The sequence below is a fragment of the Hippoglossus stenolepis genome, chromosome 21, assembly GCF_022539355.2.
Source record: "Hippoglossus stenolepis isolate QCI-W04-F060 chromosome 21, HSTE1.2, whole genome shotgun sequence".
Taxonomy (NCBI): domain Eukaryota; kingdom Metazoa; phylum Chordata; class Actinopteri; order Pleuronectiformes; family Pleuronectidae; genus Hippoglossus; species Hippoglossus stenolepis.
This window is the reverse complement of record NC_061503.1, coordinates 16,429,127-16,455,176: the sequence shown is the minus strand read 5'-3', so window position 1 is coordinate 16,455,176 and position 26,050 is coordinate 16,429,127. Positions and strand designations below refer to the sequence as shown.

The following is a 26,050-nucleotide window of genomic DNA, read 5'->3' as shown; positions in this document are numbered from 1 at the left end:
TGGGCTTGTGCAGGCACCAGATAGTCAAACCTGTTCTCGCACACACACACACACACACACACACACACACACACACACACACACACACACACACACACACACACACACACACACACACACACACACACACACACACACACACACACAGACACACACAGACACACACAGACACACACACCCAGGCCACACACTGACAGTGAGCCGCCCTGCATGGCTGCATCTCAAAACGGGAGGCTTAGAGGAAGCTCATCTGATAAGAGTTTGTCGGGGATAAAAGTAGCCCTGCAAGATGAATAGCATGTGCACACACCAGAGATCAAAACTAGCCGAAGAAAACCGCTGTGGCTCAGGCTTTTACCCCGGATGAAGATTTCCTCCTCCACCTCCTCCTCCTTTATCCTCCTCCTCCTCCTCCCCTCATCTTTTATTGAAAGCAGTGATGGTCGGGTCTGGTTCAAATTCACCAGTAAATGCTCCATAAATTAAAGAGAGGGCAGATTAAAATCTTGACCAAACGCAGGCCTTCTTCTTCAAAAAGCAAACGGGGCTTTTATTTTGGTGGCGCGGCCGAGCAGAGAGATTGGTGCATTAATGTGATTAGTGGTGTTATGTCTGTTTTATGTGGGCTGAGGTGGGGCCGTGCAGGCTGGCTATGGGCTGTTGACAGTCTGGCTGTGGGCTGGCTCGGCGGGGGGTTGTGTCACATGGCCTGAGGTGGGTTTACTGTCCTCTGCTTACAGTCGGATGCAGCCGCAGTCATAACGTCAGGTGGGTAAAGTCAACACAGAACGCCAGCGAAGTCGGCAGCTGTTTAGAAAACAATCAAGGACTTGGATCCAAATGTGACACGTGAGGGATTTTTACCCATTAGCTTAAAGAAACCGGATGAATCCACTTAAAACTGTTAAATAATCAAGAGGTAAAAGAGGACGAGGTGAAGAAACTGCAGAGAACAAACTCGTCTGGACTACGTCACGCTGCCTTTAGGGACTAATGTACAACTTATAGATTCTAGTGAAAATATTTAGTGTTTGCAGCGATTTGTCTGGAAAGTTTAGACAAAGAAATTCAAATCCCAGACTTGAAGGTGAGTTAATACATTTGCACTAAGAGCTGGATAATTAAATACTTATTCACAGCACGCTGCACTGGTTCATTGTTTGCTCTCCATTTTCAGCCATTAAAGAACATCATTATTTCTCCTGGTTAAATGATTCAGATCATCACGATTGCAGTCATGAAAATCAAATGCCTTAAAGTGTTTTTTTCTTCTATCTTTGTAAAAGAAGACAAAGGTTAATAAACACAGATAGTTCATGAGAACACAAACGATAAGAATCATTCAAAACAACACGTATCACTTTGTCTCCAAACTGACGAGACTAACTGTTCCAGACTAAATGACCTGATCCAGCAAGGTCAACAGTCGTGACTCATGATTTGTGTGTCACAGTCTGTCTTTAAAGAAAATGTATCTTCTGTGTTTCCTTCCTTTTACGAATCTGAAAGCTATTTAGCATCAAACCACATGTGGAAGCTTCAAACTCTACAAAAAAAACCACAACTGAGGATGGGAAACTGTACTTCACATTTTACAGAAGAGCAATAAAAGGTGGGGAAACACTATTGTAGTCTCGACATAAAAACGAGAAACTATTTCAGATGCTGCTACATCACACTGGGCAGACAGAGTCCCGCGCGGGGAGGCAGATGTAGTGGAGGAACATCATTTGGCTCATAAAAAGCCTCGTCCTGAAAACAACATGGAAAATGTGTAAAATACGGCCGTCTGACGGCTTGTTTGACAGGTCGGTCCCTGCCTCCCATCTGCTCGCCGACTCTACACCGCATGTGTGAGAGAGGGAAGGAGACAGGGCGAAAGACACAGAGTCTCCATGTGTCTCGCAGACATACAGACGCACACCTCTTTTTGTCAGCGACACACTAAAAGCCGGGGAGAAGAGGCTGTGTTTAGACAGTGAGAGAACATCTTCAATTACCAGCTCAGCAGCAGGAGAGGCCACTTTTAAACAGCACGTCAGGGGAGAATCCCTGAACTTGGGATGAGTTAGCTGTTATGATACTGACAAAGTGTTCAGTCATAAAGTGACTACGTTGCTATTAGCAGGCAACGCGGGTATTTAGCATCCTGCTGGCTGCTTGTGAGATAATAAGCTGTTTGCTCCTGAATAAAAATGAAAGAGGAGATGTGGAGCTTTTCCTGTAAGAGAAGTAAAACAACCACTGACGATTGGTGAAGCGGGCATTTGTGAAACACCTGTGGCAGTTTTACAAAGATTTGTATCGACACGGTGATGCAGGCAGTTCATCGAGTACCAACGCAGAGCTAATTTCTCATCTAAATACTGGAGGTAACAAAGCGAATTGTGCTCAAGTAACCTCAACCTCCCCCCCCGCCTCCTCCTCCACAGCCTGGTAACAAGCTCACATTACATCTTACAGGTGTAACGCAGAGGGACCTCACTGCTGCCATGTATCTCTGTTATTGGCAGCTACAGTCCTCGTCTTCCAGTGTCATAATGACTCAATAACTAAAGCTGCAACATGTATGCAAAAGTAAGAATAAGACTCTAAATCAGTGCTGGATGTGTGCTCACTAGTGTTTTATTTGTCAGTGAGCAAGGCAGCAGTCACAGAATTTGTCATTCGTTCCAGTATGAATTCAGTTTGCTAGTGTTGTTTGCTCGTCTGCACTGAGCTGAATTTCGAAACATGCTGAGCTGTTTCTGTGCCTCTCGCACTCTCCAGTCCGTCGTCACGCTCTTTTTTTTTAGCAATAAAAAAGTGCAGATGGGCCTGCTACGCTAAATAGTTGATACACAACATCATGGGAAAAATGCTGTTAAATAAGGAGAAGAGAGAGAAAGCTGTACCTGATCTGTCCTCTGACGAGTGGACGGTTCTTCGTACGGTTCATGTTGGAGTCAAACGGCACCTCAAAGTACTGCAGAGACAGAGGAACACATTAAAAGGTCAAATGCTGTTCCAGACACATTCAGACAAGAAAAGGGAGGAAACGTACTCAGTTTCTTTTCATGCCCACACATCACATTATGTATAATACAGCAATGAAAACTCATCACTTTGTGGTTTAAAGCTGAATTTAGATTTAACACTTTTTAACCGGGTGTGTGTTTCATATGCAGTTCTTGCACACCTCCTACACCAAACGTTTAAAAGGTACAGATGCTAATTTTCTGTTTTCAACAATGAGCTGTTCAGGTCGAAGACACAGATGTTTGTGTTGCAATATTCCTGCAGATGCAAACAAATAAAAAACAAATGTCAAGTCCTGCACAAAGTTGAAAATAGCCTGGTCCACCCGAAAGTACACACACGACAACTTCCTACTTTTCAGACCACTTCTACGTTGCTTTGGTCTTTGTTTCAGTTTGGTTTTAGTGAGTTGATAAGTTTGAAACATTTTAAAGAAACAAAAAGATAATGTACACAAACACCTGCTCTCAAAATCAAATGTTTACTTATTACCTATTATTTAACTCTTATTTACTTATTGAAATATATTTACAGCATCTTTATTTACTTGAACATAATCAAAATAAACAAATATTCTATACATTTGCAACTCATCTGCAGCTTTTTGCTTTAACAACAATATTCACAACACTCAAAACCAGGGACCATTAACCAAGGTACGTCTGTCCTTCCTTTTTTTAGATAATTTATTCTTCCATTCATTCCCTTTTTCTCTTTTAAATCAGTTTTTGAAAGCAAGCAGCCATTATGACACATTACATCTTCTCTCTGCCTCCTTGCTCTCTGTTGTTAGCACAGACCTGCTAAGTCAGCTTGGTAAGAGCCGCATAAAATGTACAGGGAAAAGCAAAGATGGGAGACTTCCACCACTTCCGGCTCTGTGAGTGTTTCCCTGCCACATGTGGAGAGAAACAACGGAAGAGGAGCGGCTCGGGGCACGGTCACATCCGAAACCTCTGAGCCAAACGCTCGCCCCACCACTCGGGAGAGTAAACGGACTGGAGGTGGAAGGTGGAGGCGGTGGCGGCGAGCTGTTGGGTGGGAGGTGGCGCTGGTGGCGGGGTGTTCTGGGATACAACTATGTGAAAAACTACTTATACTCCTGTTTTATGATCTGCTCTGGAGGAGTATGCTTCAAAGTGCTCCCATGAGATTGGCAATGTGTGACTTAAATGCAAACACATGGGGCGCTTATATGCAGGAACTGGCTAATCTCCCTCTCCCTCTTTGTGTGTGTGTGTGTTAGCGACCGAAAGTGTGTGCATTTGCCTGCCTGCATAAGACCCTTCGACTAATGAAGAAAACAGATAAAGCTCTTAAGGCTTCAGAATATCAAGATCCATCTCTTCTGATATATGGTTCACATAAAATGTCTAATAAACAGATAATCCACTTTTCTCTCCTTAAAGCCCAGTCCTCAGATTTACTGCACTTATGACACTGGACATTATTAAGAAAACCCCTGGTGGAAGGCACTGCATTTCATATTATATAGATTTTTTATTTTGAAGAGCATTAGGAGAGTGGGCTGCTCAGAGTCACCTGACTGGGATTCCACGTCTTTCCAAATTCCAACCTTGAATCTCCGTCCGGGTCGAATGTGTTGCTGGTCGTTGCTAGTGTTATATTTTAGCGTGGTTTGCATGAGCTGTTATTGCCCTTTCTCAGGATTTCATTTCAGGCGAGAAATGGATCACAGTGACATTTAGTCAAAGAGGAATTGCCTTCCTCTTTTTACATTATTTTGAGGACAAAATTAGCATAAGTAATAAAAGAAGCGGAGCCTTTCATGGTGGTGCCGGCCACACATTATAAAGTAGGTAAATATATCTCATTTGGCTCTTGTTACTGCTGAAGTTGCAGCACTAAAACTCCTCAACCAACCAAAGATATTAAAAATAGCGGTGGAATAAGCTCTTCACATGCTCCAAAGAAAATCTCCCGCTTCCCTTTTCCATCTTGGCTTCATGGAGTTGTCATGGAGCACTAGCTGGCTGAGTGGACTGGGCGAGGGCAGAGCGCAGCTGTGTATGCGGCTGTGGGACCCCAAGGCCCCGGCTGAGGTGTTAATTCTATTTCCTGGGTCAGGAAATGCGTCAGGAGGTCAGGGGCCGCATGAGAGAGAAATGCACTTTGTGGCCAGAGCAGTGCTGAAACAGGGCGCAGGCGGGCCGAGGGCCAAGCTCGCTGCAACTCGGCTCACATAAAACGGATCCACTCAGTTTCCAAGAACATCATTCCACATGTGAGAAAAAAGGACCGTTGCATTGTGCCCCTACAGGATTAGAAGGCACCTGCACCATGTGCAAGAACAAAGAGGAGAGAGACGAGTATTTCAAAACACAAGATCCACAGCACTGCCGTTGTTTGGGTGAACCTGTCGTCAGTGTGTATGGATGATTTGATGTGAACGTCGAAGTCACTCAGTCCTTCCCACTGTGTGCGCGCTGCCCCGTCTTTTCAGTTTGTCACATTCTGCTCGCGTTCCTCCGTCTCTGCCTTTTAAGTCAGAGCGCCTCATCTGGTTCACATCAGCCCTTGTCATTATTTCCGCCCCAACACGGCCACGGTGTTACAGTGATGGCATTTAAATAATTGGGCCGTTTGTGTGCGTGCACGTCTGCTGCTAACAGGTAGGTCTCCAGGTTCAGAGTGGATCTGTTTAGAGTTGATGAGAGTTTCACAGGTCGTCACCTGCGTTGACTTGAAGTAACTTGACTGTGAAACTGACTGACAGAGCATTTGGTGGATGTTTGGCAATAAAATCAATTTCCAGCAGGGAAACTTGACCAGTATATTATACATGTCATCAATAAAGTGTTAATAATTGAATATATAGGGAATGATTTAATATACTTAATAAGTGACCCCATTACTATCAATAGGCAAATATATATAGTATTTACACTGTGTAATATAAATACTATATTTCCAATATTAAAAAAAAAAAGCTAAAACAAAGAAACAAAATGGCAAAATGTCTCTTTACTCTCGTATATTGAATATCAAATGTAAACAAATCTCATTAAATTGTATATAAAACTTAGTAGTTTATGTCTGACAGCTGAACAACTCTACATTAATAATATAGCCTCTATTACAGCTTTGATCTAGGCTTTGATATTTTGAATATTATTGGTAAAAAAGAGAGATAGGCCGGGAGCGTCAGTGGGGCTGGTTGTGGAAGGAGGGATTGGACATGATTTCAACAGCCTTCATCTTCAGCATGAACAACACAATGAATGTGCACAATGTTCAGGAAATAGAGGCAAACAGACTTTTGTTCCTGATATATTTGTGTGCTCGCATCACTGACACAATGACAGCCTATTGAAACTGCAGGCTGTAGTGTTTGTAGAGCCGAGTGTGGCACTTTTCAAAAGGTGGCGTGCAAACAAAGCTTTGAAAATGGATCGTGCTTCAGATCCATTAAAAAAAACTGCCTGGAACAATACCAATCCCAGCCTTATGGATCAGCTCTGGATATACACAGAGAGGTTGGAGAGAATGAAACCGGAAGTTATGGCTGCTGCTCTCAATTACGGACAGAAACACACACACACACAAACCCCATAACCGTAGGGGCAATTATCTGCCAGATGATGAGGGCTAAAAACAGGCAAGACCAAAGTGTGAAGCAAAGAGGTGGGAGTGTTTAGTTGCCAGATCCTCCGAGCTATCAAAGACAGAGCGTGATCCAGTGCCAACCACCAGGGCTCAATTGATAACAGGCTGCAGGGAGCCATTTCCTACTCTCCAGTTGAAGCTAAACAGGATAACTTGGCATTGTATCCTGGTTTGATTTATAGTGACGCTTACCCATAAAATGTATCTGCAAATAAACAATCATTTAGGAGGACTTTATTTGTACATTTTGGCAATGTGTGTAATTTAAAATCTTTGCCCTCCTTTAGTGCTTGTGCCTGACAGAGCCCACACGATAAGCACACCTCCTATCAGCCAGGAAAAACAACAACGGGAAGTGAGGTGAAGGTCGGAGAGGAGCGATGCAGCAACTACACACTGTGCGTTCACTGTGTTTACTCGAGAGGCAAGAGTGTGCCTCAACACAGGCAGAGGAATACACACAGCCGAGCAGCTGGATGGCTTTGGCTCACAGGACCATCAGCTGGCCTAAACACTGCGTCTCTCTCACTCTGCTGAGGGAAACCCAGGTGCGCGGGCTGAACCCAAAAATACGACCGAGTCATCACTTGTCGGCTTGTCAACTGTTTGCACACAGCGAGCAGAGTGGCAGACTCAGACTTCCACGGGGGTGGGTGGTGCTCCGACGCATGCGAAGCCAAGTCTACTTGAAAAAAGGCTCGAGAGCTCTCAAAGCCCCTTCAACTCCAACTGTGAACAGTCTCTGATCAGCCACTTGACAAACAAGCAGGCGCAGATTTACATAGATTAGGCCGCCCTCAGAAGTCAAGTCGATGGTTCAGGCAGACGTTCACAACGTTTTGAAGTCGAATGACAAAGAAAAGAAATGGAACAAAACAGACAACGCGTGCAACCTGACTAGTCATAACACACCAAAAAAACACTGGTAGAGCAGATCAACGTTATTTCAAGGTGTTTGCACGGTGGAAGCTGGGCGGCTGTTCGAACTCCAAAAATGCTATTGATGTCTCTTAAGCCAAATGAGTAGTTTTGGAGTTATGTGAGCAATGCTGTGAGTTTACACCAATTCCCTGAAGAACCTGTTAAACACATGCAAAGTACTCATTAAACTGTAAGAATGAACCTGAGTGGATGGTAGAGATGATAAAAAACAGCAAGTAGATTAACTCAAAAAGGAGGAAACGTGGGATAATGTGCAGAGGTCGAATGTAGACAGTCATCAAACACTGTGCATTGTAATGTGACAGCTCCCCAAAAAGTGAAGTCAAAGCTATCCCCTGGTAGCTGGCCGGTCAAAAACCCAGCCTCCTCCATGTTAGCAGATTGGACATGGGCCAAACAATAAAGTCAAAATAAAGGTTAAATAAAAATTTCTCAAAGATGGTTTCTGTTCTTCTTACATTGAGGAACATTTAAGGGCTCAGTTTTAGTTACTTTAAGCTATATGACACTGATTTGCGATTGGACGACTACATGACGGCAGGACCTTGAGACCGCGGCTCCACGCCACAATCACTACTGCACAGACTCTGAATTCCAAATGACACATACAGCACAAGGTGGCAGCGTCTGTACCCGGGATGCTTAATTTGCGCATTATGGGAGGAAGGTAACATGCATTGTTCATCTTTTATAGTCTATAGTTAAAAACAGGAAGCATGCCGGAGTCTGGGATGCTGAGTATGAACAGCTGGCAGATGCTGTGGATTCTTGCCCTCTGCGATTCCTGTGCTGTGATGAAATGACAGGGGATCAGCTGGTGGGTGATTAGACATGAAAAGCCAGGACTGTTTGCACTGCTGAATTCAAGGAGGGAAGAAATCAAAGAAAACAGCACAAACTAAGATCAAAAAACCTTCCGAGCCAGACATCTTTTCACAATTGAGGGAGTCCACGCTGACTCATGCATGTGTACGTGATCATTACATTTTACTTCAGACCTTCAAAGGTCGAATGCAAGTAGCCAAGTTGAAGCAACCACCACATCTTGGTCTTCTAAAATTCCAGAACCGCTCTATCCCACTACTATATATTAAAGTCTCCCGTCGTTCCCTCCAGGCAGCGGTGTAAAGACTGCAGTACTCCGTCCGGCCAAAGAGTGGATCACGTCTCCCTTTCAGCTTGTGTGCTGAACCCACACCTCTTCTCCATCTCTTTATAGTGGGCTGTGTGGAGCTGTTGGCAGCCGTTCAGCTGGCACCGCTTCCCTCTTGATTAATGGCCTGAGAGTGAGACAGTGAAGCGCTAAACTGTCCTCATGTTAATCAGCCAATTAATGCCGTGCAGAGCCGCATTACCTCTGCCCTGCCGATAATCAGTCCCGTTGCCTGTGAAGATATGGGAAAGCTTACCGCAAGGCAGGAGCATGTTTCACTCTCGCTGCCCGGGCCACAAAGAGGGGGGGGACAAAAGAGGGATGAAGTATGAAATGGAGAAAAAAAAAACCCAAAAAGGCAAAAGGTAGAGCATCATTCTTACATTTTGCTTTCCGTGTTTTTCTTCCAGCTCGTCTGATCAAAAGGAGGCTGTTGGCAGCTGCTGCTTTACCTCCACAAAGAAAAGTTTCTGGTGCGAAACTTAAGATAAATGAGCGTTGTCTATTTCTGTTCTGCACAAAGGAACATCTTAAATCACTAATGCAGGGGAGTCTGGTGGGGAATATGTGCCTTTTGTTTAAAAGTGATGCCGCAGTTTATCACGCATGCCTTGAGTGTCGTATCACATCACCGTTCTCATCGTTTATGCCGCACTGTGAGCGAGCAACAGTGCCTCCTAGTGTGCGGGAGGAATCAGGTTTCGAGCCAAGCTCTTGGTAGATGGCAGAGAGGATGGACTTATGGACAAGGACACTTGGTCTAAACTTTGTCCTGAAAGTATCCGGAGGGGCTGTGAAGTGGGAACACAAATGTCCGAGTCGGTTGCTCCTAACATTCTCCTGACAGAGTTTTTCCTACCAGAATACCTCAGGATGAAAAAGGTGCCATGCACGTAAAAGACGCCGTATAGGAAGTCAAATTGGAAAGCCAACAAGATTGGAGAGCTTTTGATGATAAGAACCGATGTGAAACTTGAAAGCTGTTAACAAAAACCAGGGGATTTATACGTCATGTCCTGTCTCCTGCGTGCTCTACACAGGCACCCCCCCCTCGTCTGAGTGTTCCAGACATTTTCATGCTGTTGTCAACGTGTCTGATCGGAACGATCTCCGGCTGCGTTCTTCATATGTAAAGAACAAACTCCATCGAATATTTGGACCCAATTTTTTCAAGTTCATGTCGATAAAAAACGTTAAAAATATATTTCGTTCCAGGGCGTGTTTATTTTAATTATTATAATTTTTTCCTTTGGTGAAATGGGTTTTAAATAATGAGACTAATTTTAAAAAGTGGTTTGATATAATTTGCCAGAGACCCAGACATTGGGTCACACTGGCTAACACGTTCATTTTCCTTCCACTGTAAACATCGACTGTGCAAACAAGACAAATTCCTTTGTTGGAGAGCTGGCCGACCATATCTCCAGTCTCAGCCTGATAAGTTAACGCTCTTACTAATGAGGGTATTTCCCCTCCAGTTCCTGATCACCATGTACTGTGCACACACTTAAGTGCTTTCTATTCATTCTCGCATACTGTGGGAAAACCATATCAGTGAAATGTTGAACACATAGAACCGGCCTGTGTGTGTGTGTGGCCAATTGTTTTAAGAGAAATAAACAGTCCTTTCCGCCATCAGTGGGCATTTGCTAATAACTGAGGGTGCGACTGACATGACAAGCAGTTTGAAAAGCCTCTCAACAGTTTAGGTGCCGTTGAAAACGAGGCATGTGCATGTCGATGTGTATGTTCGAGGGAATGTGGGTGTTTAGATTCTTTGGTCCGCAGCTGTGTCTGACCACAAGGAGACTGGAATGAGTGTGTATGTATGTGTGTCAGCTTCAATACAGCTCCGATAGGGCTGCTCGTGAAGATTTCGAAGAAATGTAGCCCGTGGAAGTTGGAAGTGATAAGCAGCAGACGCTTATGAAGGCCCGCACTGTTCTCTCAAACATGACAGCAGCCATCAGCACCTCTGGAATATTTGTATTTGCAGCGGTGACCCATAGCAAAATCCCCCCCTTCATCTCGGCAGGCTCCTTCAACAAGCCTTTCAAATCAAAATGAGGGCCCCAGAAGAGGACGACAGCGCAGTGAGGTCTGGATCTGTGTGCAGCCAGTGTTTTAGCCACTCGCTCACAGCATTACCTTATAAAGAAGTACAATTTCAATTCTGGAAGAAGGTCAACTACCTATTAATCAAATAAGTCAAGTTGGTGGAAAAACAAACGCTTTCTAAACAGCTTTACCCCAAGATGCCGATCATATCATGTAGAGCAAAGACTAAAACAGACCTTTTCAATGTTTAAAACCAATGGCTTTCACAGGGTCATGTTATCACCCCTGTCCATTTGTTGGTTGTTTGTTAGTAAGATTACATAAAACACTACCGGATGGGTTTTTCCACCAAACTGGGAAAAGGTGCAGTATGTTTAACAGAGGAACCCATTCAATTTGTGTGTGAATCTGGATAAGAGAGTTTAACATAGTTCTATAGTATACATTATCGGCTTTACATTGTTCTATCAGCATCTTTGTTCTCCCACTCGAACATGTTCTGTAAACCGGACGTCTGATAACAGATGCAGCTCAAGTGGTGCCGTGCAGAGCTGTTTAGTTCAGGGACACGGTAAAAAAAAAAAAAAAGGGAAGCTGTCGAGCTTTCTTCCTATAATCCAATGCAAAAACATTTTATGTAGATATGGAGTCTTTGTCTCTTTCCCTACTAAAAGATTGAATCACATCCTACAGAGCTTCAAAGTCACCTTCTTCTTGACCCAAATACAAAAAGACAAAGAGCACAGGGTTAATGTCGAGGGTCTGCTCTGATCTAACCTCAAGAAGAAGAAGAGGGTGAGAGTTTTAAAACCAAAAACAACCAAAAACTCCAACAGTTGGATTTCCGGATTATAAACTATAGAGTTGTGGTTTCCAGCCTGTAAACTCTGTTTAAAACATCTCCTGTTGTGCTAACCCTCTCTTTTTAGTATCATACTTGACGGGAAACAGAATAAGGGAAAAATCTGAACAATGTTTATATGGAGGCAGAACACTTGCTGACAAACCCAACACAAGGGAGCAGATGGTAAACAGTGGCAAAAAAGCAGCAGGGTAAATAATTTATCCATGAGTTTCAATCTTGTTTGCCGGAGCAAATGGGAGGAGACTGTAAGAAGAGGGTAACAAAGTTCCTGTCAGAGTCAGTCGTCCTCCGTCGCCAGAGCTTTGCCCCCCCGAGACCCATCCCTTTCCTCTGCCATATTCTCCGTATATCCTCTCGCCTCCCTCGCTATCCTCTCAAGTAGAAAAGCAACCAGTTAGCTCCTCGACGGGTTCCAGGAGTGAGCTGTCAACCATCTGTCCCCGCGAAAGTAACAGAAATTCTTTCTGTCAGGATGTGGCAAGTCACAGCTTCCAGTGTGTCTGAATGGGGGAGAAGTAAGTGCTGGCACAGTTCCTCCGAGAGAAGTCGCGAGGATTGGCACAAATAAAAGGAACGACACTGCTTTGCATGAGATTGACAAAACACTGAAGCACAATGTTTACGTCTTTCATCTAAATATATATGATGTGTCATCATATATAGGTTTATTTGTTATAGAACAAAAAATGGGGGGACTAAAATTTTGAGAGAACAGCTCAACCTTATTGCATGTGCTTCAAGAGAGTATTATATTTGCTTTACAGTATACTACATAAAAGCCTTGCATCTTAAACAAAGACAGCCATTTGAACGTGGTTAAGTGCCATTAAAACTGTGGGATAGTGGAATTGGAGCCATTTCTTTTCCTCACCATCCTGTCTCTCCATAGGCAATTACTACAACAGAAGCACGGATAGAAGTGCAAAAGCATGAGGACCCCCCACTCAACAGTGCGACAAGCACAGCTCAGACGGTAGAGATGTTTAATCCCTCAGATCTGGGTAAATCAGACCAGTGGAACTCAACCTTTGAGTCACTTCCCACCACTATAATCAGGCTTGTTTTGCCAAAGTCTTTATAGCACCATCACATGTGCACATATATTTTGAGTGATTAATTCCTAGTCTAAAATATGTGACCTTATTATAAATATATATTATGTTATTTTTCCCTCCACAACCACCTCCAAACATTATCTACCGACCCCGGTGGGAGTCGGGACCCCCAGGTTGAGAAAAAGTCACAAACCCACCAGTATAACCACTGCACCCAGCTGTTTAACATTTTCATATTGATTAAAGTTGTGTGGGTGTAAAATGAATGGGTCCACAGCCGTGGTTACTTCCTGCTACTTGAACGAGTGACTGTACAGTGACATTATTGTGTTCAGGGTGAAAACACACATGTGGGGCCTTCGAGGTCTTTGTTGTGTGAGCGTGGCTGTTGTGTAGGAGGCAGATAACACCACAAGGAGTGAGTTGCGAGTCTTTGCTGAATTGGGTCTAAAGCATCACACAGGTTCTCTTTTATATCACGGCCAAAAAATGTTTATGAGATGGAAAAATAAAATGCAGTTTACCTTCACCCAGTAATTTAGGGAATGTAAAAAAAAAAACAACAACACAGGACTTAATGACAGAAGCCGCTTCAAAGCAGTGTCAAGTTATACAGCCTCACTTAAAGGGGATACGTCAGTTTTGTTTACGGGCTGACAATGCTGCGATGTTTCTGCTGGCTCCTGGCTTACAGGAGCCATGGCAATAACAGAAAACAGTTATTAAGACATGCAAGCATAAACACAGAAAGACAACAAAGTGAGGCTTTACAATCCCTAAGTGATCCAGAAGCATTACCTCGTGTAAAGAGGAGACACAAATAGGTACAGTTTAAGTCGTGCCATCACACAGTATGTCTGAAAATCTTTTAAACTAGCTGCAGTTTCTCCAGTTAAACCAAAGACAGGCGTGTTCACAGCCAATCCAGCAGGATGACTTTCTCAGACACGAGAAAGGAATGAGTGGTGGCGAAGAACAGGTGGAATCGACATGTGGACAGAGCACAAGTAATACTATACTCAACAAGAGAGACAAAGGCAGACTTACTTCAGTGCATGTGAAGTGGCGGCATCACTATAGATGTTGTAAGACACTAAAAAGCTTTATGTGATGTTAAAGAATCAGATCAGTTTGCAGGAGTCAATGCACAAAAGGAGATAAAGCAAAACCGTACAAAAATATTACAAAATCACCTCTAAGAGTATTACAAAAATGCCCAAAACTGTCTCCTGACACAAACAAAGAACAGTTTTAAAATGGTTATAACTGTCACGACAATAGAGCCTTTAATGAGACTATTATGAGCTTTTTTCAAGTGTTTGAGATAAGCCGTGTTATAGCATAATGAAGGTCTTGGTTGGCAGTTAAGATTAAGGACATATTGTCTGTATAATAATGAGTGGAAAAGAAAACAAGATCCCTTCTTAAAATTTGAAGTTAAGTTTAAGAAGCACAGAAAATTACTCAAACTACAAGAGGAGTTGGAGTCTACATATGAAGTCTGTCTTCATAATGCTCTGACAAGACAGAACTGTTCAGCAGTGTGGCAGAAGGATCTCTGAGGATTAGTTTCAATGGATGACATGAACTACAATGAATACTTGTTCAGAAGAACCTTTACTTACAGTCTAGAGGGGTTTAGAAAACCATACTCAAGTAGAAAGAAAGACGTTATGGCAAATAGACAACAAAACAGTCAAATTGTCTTCATGTGTCAATTTGCCTAAAGAAACGTGACCAGCTGACCACATGAAATGCTAATCTGGGTTTAATTAATCCTGCCACAAGCAAGATTTAAGATAATAAGTCCCTCATTCAGCAAATGAGAAGATGAAAAGCTTAATGAATTAACCCTTCATCCTGCTAATCAGTTGAAAAGTTTAAAACTCATATATATATATATATATATATATATCATAGAAATTTCCTCTAAACCCCAATGAGACAAACTTAATTTCAGGCCAAACAAGTAAATCAAAACTTTGTACCTATATTTTGAGTATGTGATATACACCCAAAGCTCGGGAAAAGTCTTGGTCCTCGTTGGTAACCATTTTGTTTTCCGGCTATGATGCTCTTGCCCCCGAAGCTTCTCGGTTTGAATAAAATTAGCATGCAGTGTTGGCTCACGGGCACGCCATAAACAGGGCTGCTTTTGTTAATTATCCACGGATCTCAGTATTACAAAGAGTGTTCCTTACTTGCCTTTGGCCAAGTTACCTTCAGATAGAGGGTAGAACTTGCTTGAGTTCATGGAGAGAGGAAAAAAACTGTACAATTAACACATACATAAATGTGATTTCGTACTTTCCTGAAATAAAATTGAAGTATTTCTCTAATCATCCCTGCATGCACATTCATTTCTCCACTCGTTCATTGTTTAGCTACTGTAAAACAAGCCCACATGTACAATTATCTCTTAACAGAGGCAGGCAGGTCAAAAACGTATAAAACAAGCTGACTATGAAGTTTCAGCGCCACAGACGACAGCGGGTCAGTTCATGAAATTTGTTGTCCACCTCTCTGTCGCTGACTTTAATGTAATACAGTGCCACGAATCAAAACACAATGTGTGTTCATCTGACTATCGTTAGCCTCACGAGAGACGTTCTGCGTTACTGCCCAGTCATTGCGATTTCCTGTCATAATACTTTAACTTTCTTATTTTGTATAATGGGTCATTTTGAGCTGCTCAACTAAACAAAAAAACATTCGGGGCTGAGGCTTGGCAAAACACAGCGATATTACATCCACTGTATAGGCATGCAAACCTCTGGCACCACTCTGCTAATTTCAAACAGTGCTAAGGGCTGATGACAAACAGAGAGGGCCACTTCCAAGATGAGTGTGTCTTCAGCGACCCCGTCCACATTCTACTTCAGCGTGACATTAGTACCAGAGAGACGGTTTGTCCTCTAGACTGAGTGTCTCTATTCACTGATACCTTCACGGTGAATCCTGGAGGTGCTGACGTGCTTCTTTTTAAACTGGAAAAGGACACTGAGAAGAAACTGAGAAAAACTGCCTATGTTGGTGTTGTGAGTGTCTCAGATTCAGAGAAACACAGTCCTAACCTGTTGGCCATAAATATCTCCTACTTTTCACCTGCTGAAAACTCTAGCAACACTAGCAACAACTAGAATGGCACCAAGTAAAGATCATATGTCCATCAATGCCTAACAGCCCTTTTAAATTACACACCAAATGTGCCACGTTTGTTCCATTCTTCCACCAAGTTTTGTGGAAAATCCACTGAGTAGTTTTGTGTGATCCTGGTGAAAACATAACCGGTGACAAGCAAGACAGAAAAAATACTTCGGGTTGATGTAACAGCACTAACTCAGCTTGCATGAGTCTTTGCCCAATGCAGTGCGAGGTGTAGAAAGGTTCACTGGTGCCAGACAGTGAGGTGGGTGGTTTCCGCCTTCTGACTCAAGCTTCAACAGTGTCTGCATCTCGCCCCTGTAGGTCACTGAAGCCCATAATCACAGTGTTTTGTGAAAAACTAAAGGCTAATCAGGGAGGTGTTGAGGAGGGGCCCCACCTGCCCATCAGTCAGTCATGTTCCTTCCCTCGGGTGAAGGCAACTCCATTGTGGTGAGGTGTGGTTGCCCAAACAAGCCACGACATTGAAAGCTCAGAGAGACACTTTGCGTGTGAGCAGAAGTGCATCTCTCCTGAGTGTGATCTTAACACAAAGATGAAGACGTGTTGTGGACGCTGTGTTGTGTTCCTCTTCTTTTGAAGTAAGGACACCCTGTACTTGTAAAGGCTTTAGTTTGGGATCAAAAGGAATATGTAGTTTAAGGGGAAATGTAATGTACATATTGTATTTTGATCCAAGACAAAAGATTTAGTAGTAACCAATACAGACACCGTAAAATGTCCACGATTCTTGATTTCAATAGCATATATTTCTTTATTAGAGTAACCTGTTTTATATATGGAGTGTTAAAGACTAAGCTGTGGCTCATTGTATTATATATTTGACATTGCTTGATAAAACATATCCATGAATTTTGTGACCAATTATTAAAAGCAGATACTGAGAAAGAACATTCTTCGCTGTGTTTTACCAGTATTTCTCTAAATGTACTTGACTAAGTACTTGAAGTTAATAGTGTTAGTGACATAAGATAATGAATAAAGGAGCCACTCAAGTGCAACACTGATGCAAGTCTTTTAAAAAGGCTGTAAATTAAACACACATATACACACACACACACACAAATTCATTATTATTAACATCCCAGTATTTAAGCCTGCCTGGCAACAGTCCTTGCTCTCGCTTCCCCACAGGCATCATCTCTGGGGGTTTCAATCGTTGGATTTACCCTTCATGACTTTATCAGAGGAAAGCATCTGTCTCCCATCTGAGGCTGCAAGAGACCCAGTTGTACAGTTTGAAACGGATTGGCACCCCGTGGTTGACAGAGACAAAAGGCTTTAAAGAAATTAACTATTAAACAGGGCTGTCTGGTTAAATATTCATTTTAATCCTGCACCAAAAGGAGAGATACCCATCGTGTCCTTTTCGTGCCATCTTGATGGGCAATTAAAAAAGGAATTTCCATCCCTTCATCCGCGCTCGGTACAGACAATCAAAACAAAACGTGAGACAACTATCAGTGTCAAAGATCAGCTCGGCCCTTTTTTGTTTTAACTAAGCTGCTGGAAAACAAGATCCTGAGAGCAGCATCTGCACAATGGGAGGGATCACGTTCGAGTCAAATGGACCATTGGGCTTAGTTTCTAATGTGTTTGACCTTTAACTCAAAAAAGGCACTCCACAAAAAATGACCAACATGTCGTCCTTTGAAAAGTCGAGCTGCCTGACGGTATCTTTGAAGCTTTCCACACAAGAAAAACAAATAGAGTACCCCCTCAATATTGGGGCCATTTTGAAAGACACCCACTGCAATTCATCAAAAGGGATTCAAGGGTGGCGGGGGGGTAATTTTCAATAAAAATAAACTGCACATAATAGACAGCAATGTCATCACGCAGGAGGTATTCTACGGTGTCCATTTGAACCCGTATCTTCTGTCGCTGCTTCTCAGCAGGCGGCAGATACAAATCCAGTGGAAGGATTTCACCCTCTTTGAAGAGTGCAATGGTAAGAGGGGCTTCAGTGGCTATGAGGTCCTGTTACAACTAATGATTCTCTCCAGAGGTACCATGCCCTGTGAGGTACCCCAAAGTACAACATGAGGAGCCCAATTCTGGAAAATTGCTTAGGCAGCCTTGACTGTGAAGGACCATCGAGTCTGCCGCCAACCCAGCACGAGTAGGACAACTACCGAGACAGCAACAGAAATATAGACGTCATCGGCAAAGAGCAACATAATCACGGACGGCCATCTTAGAACTAAGAGGAGTACACGGAATGTACACTGAAGAAAAGTACCTACAGAAGGCAAGGTCTGCTTATGGCCATACTTACTACCTTTGGAAATTGTAGTGGTCAAGTACAGACTTGACAACATGATTTAGAAACAAATATCCACAGCAGAAAGAATCTCATAAATCAATTTAAGAAAGTATTCCACACAAAGCTCACTGTATGTCTTGCTGCCCTTGTTGTGACGTTACATAGAAAGTGCATGCTATCCTGTTAATTGTGTGTTGGCTCATTATTTGGAGCTTTCCATTACTGCGTGAACTCTTTGACTCAACATAAGTTTGTGAATTTGTCCGATTACTTTTTAGTTTCCTTCAATAGTAGATGTCATCAAAGCACAGAGTCAGTTTTTAAACTTCCATTTCCAATTAGACACGCTTCAGTCCAGAGATAAAACAAGAAAATATGTCGCAACCCTAATACTTTCTGACTGCAGTAATAAAAACACACTGCTATACCACTGTAATTCAACCAAGTGTGACTTTCACTGAGACCGGCCTATAAATTAGCATCACTACAGTTCAAAAACACACAGATTTATGTAGAAAACTAGATATGCCTCAAGGGATTATTTAATATGTATAACAACATGAGGGAATTTCCAGTCTCGATTTAGAAACAAGTTCACATGGCAGCGAACCAATCTGACCTCCAAACACTTGGGTAAATATGATTAACAAGATGACTGCCACTGCAAACAACATAAAGATAGAGATCAGAGATAAAGAGATCAGCTGCGAGAACAAGCCTGCATTGTACGAGCATGTGCTTCAGACAGCAGACTGTGATGTCAGCAGAGTTTGTCAATGCTTTTAAAGTTGAAAGTATGATCTTCAGCTAAGAGTAGAGAGTTTAAATACTACACTGTGTTGTCAGATTAAAATAAGATTCAACTGCTACGAATTTTAATCGATTCCTATTATTCTGCTGATCATCTGTACACAAGTTAAGAAACAATATGTCGCAACTGGTTAATGACCTCCCGTCAAGTGGGTGATGATTGACCCTGGTTACCAGGAGATCTAGGATTTTAAAGAAACCTGGTAAACCAAAGTATTTCTGCTTTTAAAAAGGTTTAAAAGAAGTATATCAAACATGTTATCATCATGTTCTGATAACACACGATTGGTCTGCATAACCTGTACCCATGTTTAGTCATGTACCTGTGCACTGGATGATCATGAGCAGGATGAACTCAGAAGGAAACATGCAGGAGTGTAAATAATGCATGCCTGCACAGGACAGGAGAGAAGGGTGTAGCTCGGAGTGGTAGGACAGGACGGGCTGGGGGGCTTGTGGGGGTTCGCATTTGCGTGCCAGCCTCGAGACGGCTCACCACAGGAGATACTCAGACACACAAGCTTGCTGTCACCGTCACGAAAATACAAATGACACGAGGCAGCCACAAAAAAAAAACTGCCTGAGAGTTCATCAGAACCAACACGCGAGCAGACACGGTGTGACTTACACTACCAGCTGCTGTCAAAATAGCCGAGCAGTGCTTATTTGAGAGTAAAAGGCCACATCGGGTCTTGTTTGCACCGCAGGGGACCTCAGACTTCCCCGGGGTCTTTAAGGCTCCAGCCTAAAAGTCTCATCTGACCCAATTATCCAATTAGTCGAAGTAGTGGCCAAACTGGAAGGTGATGACGGCTGGAACACCTGCAGAGGTTGTGCCTGGTGTGGGGCCCAGGGGGCATAAAGACCAGCACTTTTTTCATCTAATGCTACCTAGTTCAATTCTGTCCTGCAGGAACAGAGGGAACTCTGTATTGAAACCTTAGGTATGGCCTTGAACAGGCTGAGCTATTTCTAGGTTCTCTACAGAGTATTAACCGTTTTACGCTCGAACACCTCTACACAGGCTTTTAAGGCTGGATGAGCAGCAAGATGGAGGCAGAAGAAAAACTAAAACTAACAGGCTAAAATGTTCTTGCGTTCAATGCATGAGAGTCACTTGGACTGGGAGATGAAATAATTACATCCCTTAGCTGTTAGACTTGATTATCTTCTGCAGACAGCAAGACGGAGATGACAGCGTTACGGTTTTGGACTGTGGCGTGAAACTCTAGATGTTGACTTGCCATTGTTACGTGACTCCAAGTGCTTACATCTCTCCGACAGTTTCCTAAGTAGAGTAACATTTTGAAAAGAAACCACAACGTTTCTGTTTGCCCTACGGGCACTTCCCGATGGGACAAAGAGCAGCCTTGGCTTTTGACAGCTCCACTGATGGCCTGGCTGCCACTTTCAAGAGCCAAAGTATTTTTCACCCCCTCAAGACATTTTCCTCAAGGTAATTTGACAGTTGTGTGGTCACAAGCTTGCACACTCCCTTTTAGATGCCGAGAATTATGGATTTAGGGAGGAGCGGTACAATCCATAGGCAGTGATCTTCGTTTGTCAAGGTTCCGTTAGATGTTTCATATAAAAAGACATCTAGCTTTGATCAAAACCAGCCACACTAATGCACCAGTTCTTTAAGATGAAAGAGAGGAAAAAACCCTGGCATCAGATCTGAAGGTCGGATGTTTTTCTTCACCATTCCACTTTTTTACAGGATTATGAAAAACAAATGGATGAACAAAGTGTTGAGATCACACACAGGTGAGGGTGTGTCTCTGACAAGAAGACCTGACAGACGATCCTGGATGTGTTAGTACTGCCACAGAGGCAGCGCAACAGGCAATTACTTGTCACACATGACAGCCCCTGTCCTTCTGTGTGTGTAATTACACTGAGGAAAATGACATTCTTCTCCAAACAAAGCAACACGAACAACTTCTCTTACATTGTATGTTTACAGACATATACTTTCCATACCAGACAAGCAGAGGGAGACAGGACAATACCAACAATACACAAGTTTACTTTGTTAATGGTGATGATCGTATGACCTCTTTAATGAAAGAATGGAGCCCTTGCGTGTCTTTGTCTTATAACCTACTTCAAAGTCGGCCTTGCTTGAAGACATGTGGCTAATTTGCCTGAAACAATACTCCCATCTCTAACTCTTGTCAATTACGGCCATGATGACACACAGCACGTACCCACAGAGAAAGAGGGAACGAGGAAGCAGAATGGATCTGACTTGTGTGAAGGCTCGGGCTCGCATACCAGCTACTAGCCACAAAAAAGGAGTTCTTGGTCTCAAACGGCGTAAACGCTGATGACTTTCAGCCAAGGAGACACAAGGCCATTTGTGAAAACAAAGAGAAATGTTGAAGTGATATTCCATCAGGATCTCTTTTCTGTTCACTCCACATTTATCTGCAGTAACCATGTGAAGCATTCCCGAAAATACCATAAATCCTACCAAAGCAAACTTTAGCCACATGTATAATAAACTTTCAATCTCTGTCTTTTCACTCACCCTCAAACTTGTCATATTGCCCCTTTAATATCATCTGAGGGCTTTCATGACTTCAATCCTACTTTTTATAACTGTTATAAGGTGAAAATATAAAATAAAATCACTTAAATATATTATTGTTGATTTGAACCAGCTTCATTTGTTATATTTTTTCTAAATTCCATTGTGATTATACATTTTTGTCTTAGAAAAGGCTTTTCTAAAAATGCGAGGCCCCGTTACAAAAAGTCTGGAAAAGATGAACTCTTTCAAAGTGATAGAAGCCCCTGCAGGTTTCCACACTTGTCTAATTGGGACAACATCTGCGGTGAACTTTGCCCACGCTTCACCTTGACTGTAGGCGTGTAACCAGACCTGGACGGAGGAAACCAAGACAGAGGCACTGAAAGCCACATAACACCGTTTCTATGAAATATTAAGTTATGTCATACCCTAAGCTCGGGCTGAGTTAGTGGACAAAATGAAGAGTGACGGGCCTGATGTGAGGGTGGGCCCACAGATTAGGGAACACCCAGGGTACGAACAGTGGCTGCCGCCTCTTACATCACTCAGCGCTCTGAACGCCTTGGAGCTTGAGTCGGGGCGACTCTCCTCAGCGTGAGGAGAAGGGGACATTTTTCAAATACCTGAAGAATATTTACACACCTGCTCAGTGTGCAGTAGAGGTGCTCAGAGGAATCGGGGCAGAGCTCTGTTTAACGCCACGGACGAGACCACACAATTTTAACTTGAGCACTGATTGACACTATTCAGACCTGACAACAAAAACACCATAGTGTAAACATTTGCACATGCGTATCCATAGAGACAAGCACAGGGGGGGTGTGTGGGTTTGACTGCACCTACGTATTTGACAGATGCAAGTTCAGGTCCAGAATGATCGCTGTTTGAACAAACTATGCGTGGGTTGGTGAGGCACTTCATTGTTGTAAAACAAAAACACACAAAGTGCAGAACATGCCCGTTGATGGTAGGCTTGGGGCTGCCCCCGAGGCCAGGAACCTGCAGTGTAATCATGATCGTTGCCAAATTACAGGCCAAAGACACAACTAAGAAGAGTTCAATCCACGGCTGAGGGAGAGGTCACCTATTATACCAATATTCTTAAGTCACGGAGCAAATTCCAACGCACAATGTCAACACTAGACTGCAGAGGGAGGCCCTACTTATTCCAGGTATTTTAAGTGTGTAGGTGCACGAGCTCCCCTTTGTCTTTAGCTTCAAGAAAAGCTTTCAGCAGGGAAATAATAACAGCGTTACAGTTAGCTCAATGCATTTTTGAGCTGTGCAGCAAAAGAGGAATGTCGAGTGGTTAAAAAATTGATGTGTTCTGGGTCTCTTGGCTCTTTCTAGTGGGTGGGTGTGTCTGTCAACAAGAATGTTCATATTTGTAAAACACGTCAACAAAAATCTGTTATACTGACATCTCGCCAGCTCTGTGACTAGTCGTCGTTTAGCTCTTTCCAAAAGGAAATTGGTTCTTAAAAATAAACAGATTTAAGCCCAGAAACATTTCAAGTGTTTACTGCAATTCTTGAAACAATTACACAGGCCGAGTGTTTAATATTTCTTGGCTTATGGCGTCTTTGTAGTTTGAGTCAATCAGCTGTTGTTAATCATACATTTATACAAAGTGGACAGTTTATTAGATACACAGGGTTTATTATAATCCTGCAGTAATTCCCATCTATGTGAAGCCCATAATGTTCCATCGTTGGTGACTTTGTGTACAAGAGGTGCTGATTTAAACTCCATGATCAAATAGTGAGGGTTTAATTGCATTCATGACATGTGGTGAGCAACAAGCTGAAGACAAAACACAAACTAATTAAAAACATGCTGAGGTAGACATGAAAGCCCTTGTTCTGAGGATAACTGACCTGGTTGATGGAGTTGGCAGCGCAAGAGGCCAAGCCTGTTCCCAGAGAGGCCACGAAGAAGGTGACTGGGTCAAACGGCACCGGAGCCATTGCATAGCCAGCTGCTGCAGTCGTAACCACCAGAGCTGAAACCATCAAGCAAGAATATTATAGAGGGAACTTAAAAAAGTACAGAACACCTTAAATGATATGCTCTGTTGCTGTAGAAGCATATTATCCTAGTATCAACATCTCTCTAAATAATTAATATTATGGCCTGTTGTCAAAATGTACAATGCACAATACCTGTAAGTTTGATTTTGGCCAGTCTGGCGTAGATATCCGGTAAGTCGGCCACATCCACCTTCACCTGCTTCCACTGTCTGTCCAGACGAGCCTCCCTCGCCTCCTCCGTCTCCACCTGGATATGTGGAGTCTCATCTGAAATTGCAGCTGTGCCGGACACAGAATCTTTCTGCGCAGCCACATCTGCTGCAGCTGTGTTTGCTTCAGGCTGCGTCTGACTGGTGACATCCTCTACCTGTGGCACAGGGCCTGTCACCACAGGAGCGATGGTTGGTATTCTCTCCACCTGCCTCTCAATGCTGTCATCTCTCTCATCCACAATGGTCAGGACCGGTGCCCGTTTCGGGACGGCCCGTTGATGAAGCTCAGTGTTGTTCTTTGCTACATACTGAAAGGAAAACAGGGGATAAATAACTGTTGTATTAACAACAAGCAACAGGTACTCTTTTACTAAAATCTAAAAACAATGAAATATTAAGTCCAATGAAAGCTACCTGGCGTTTAAGGAAGCTGAGCTGCTGATAGGTCGACCACTTTGATGGATCTCTTCTGTGCAGCTGAATAAGGCCCCGGGCCGTCTGATCACATCGAGGGATATTTTGAGCTAATTTCTGTTTCACACTAGCACCGATCAAACCTACAGGACACACAAGACAGGATGCTTTGTTATCAGAGTCAATACTTTCGTTTCAGTTCTATAAAAAACATGTTTAATTGTGCATGAAACAAAATAGAAACCAATGAGAATACTGATTCCCATGATGGTCCTGGCCTTTCCAGATTAAAATCATGACAACATGATGGAGGCTTTTGAATCAGGCCCATTTTCTGTTCTCTTGAATTGACAGTATATATTTAAAATGTTTTGATTCTGCTCTTGTACTAAATATTCTTGTCTTTATCTTTCGCTTTACACTCAGAAGACTTGTTCTTTAAAGCTAATTCCTTTCATGTGGAGACCTACTTGGCAATAAACTTCATTTTGATGCTGATAATTGATAATAATACATCCCCACTCTTCCTCTTTCCTCACTTTGATTTTGCTGTGGTATAATAACATGGGGTAGCTGACAGTAATAAGCCTCAGTGAAGACAGACAGTGCAGATGTATGTCATGCTTTTATGGGGAGGGGGTTGTGTGTTTTGTTTCTTTTCTGGTTTTGTGTTATGCTGTGATTGTTGTCTTGTCCTGGGCAAATTCCAAACAACTGAGTTAAGTGGCTATAAAAAACAAACTACTTGACTATCAAACTTAACACACGCCCATGGTAGTTTTCTATAGAGTATTGACCTCAAACAAGGGTTATACCACTAATTTGAATAAATACCATCTTCCTTGAGGTTATAATGTTCAGCTTTAGATGAAACTGTTTAGAAAAAGACTTGATTTCACGTGAAAGGTCATTTCACTCAGTTCATTTTTCTACATCATGTTCGTATGATTGCACATAAAACATATGCAATAGTGAGGACACACTGAAATGTCCCACCAGTTCAATGCAGAGGAGGAAAGCAACACCTTAGCATACCGACAGCATCAATAACAACCCTAACTACTGTATATCCGTGACCCTGAAGCTAACTTTTCCTGCTGTTAGAAAACACAACGTGATTATAACACAGGTGAAGCGTTGAAGAAGTGGAACCCGGGTCAGTAATCGTGTTGTTTCAGTCTCTGCAGATGTGGCTGACTTCTGCTTAAGGTCACTGCCTCTCTGCCAAACATCCCCACCGGTTAGCCACATGCTAGCCTAGCCTGCTAGCTTCCGGCTTTAGCTTCAAAGGCTGTTTTAGGCGAGCGAACATGTAAAACGTCTTTTAAAAAAGCAACGAGGCGTCAGAGGAAGAAGCAGAAAACCCCCGGGTACCTGACAGCCGGCTACACGGCGTTTTATACATGTTCTCCGATCATTCAGCCGGCTCCCGTCCGGTCCCCTTCACATGCAGCGAGCCGCCATTTTGACCTCGTTGGGTAGAGGAGAAGCACTTCCGGGTTGTGAGCCGCAGGGAAGCAGCAGCAGTGAGAAGTATCTGAAGTATCTGAAGTATCAGAGGTAGAATGTACTCAGCAAAGTACACGGAGCTGCTTAACTACTGTGTTTAAGTGGTATTTTATTGTTCTGATACTTTCTACTTTATTCAAAACATGTGAACTTATCAAATGTGATGTTTTAGTCATAAATAAAATACATTCCATTGGCTGCAGGTGCTGATGAAAGTATTCAGTATAAATTCATTTACAACCACTTTCTGCTTTTTCTTTTGATTATTTATAAGAATATAATATATATATATATATTATATATAATAATATAATATATTATAACAATCAACATGCAAGGAATAGGAGTAATAATTATAATTCATTTTATTTATACAGCGCCTTTCATAGA

General features: G+C 42.8%; 1 protein-coding gene across 1 annotated transcript in view; it reads right to left on the bottom strand.

The window, feature by feature from the left end:
* The window catches only part of LOC118100866 (protoheme IX farnesyltransferase, mitochondrial), a 29,564-nt gene extending 3,901 nt beyond the window's left edge, over positions 1-25,663 (bottom strand). The window contains exons 1-5 of the mRNA XM_035146373.2: positions 25,526-25,663; positions 24,152-24,294; positions 23,658-24,045; positions 23,373-23,497; positions 2,895-2,965 (exon numbers count right to left, since the gene is read on the bottom strand). Of these exons, the coding sequence (XP_035002264.1) occupies positions 2,895-2,965; positions 23,373-23,497; positions 23,658-24,045; positions 24,152-24,294; positions 25,526-25,556 (758 nt within the window). The 5' untranslated portion in view covers positions 25,557-25,663. The remainder of the gene's footprint in view (positions 1-2,894; positions 2,966-23,372; positions 23,498-23,657; positions 24,046-24,151; positions 24,295-25,525) is intronic.
* Between the last annotated feature and the right edge of the window lie 387 nt (positions 25,664-26,050).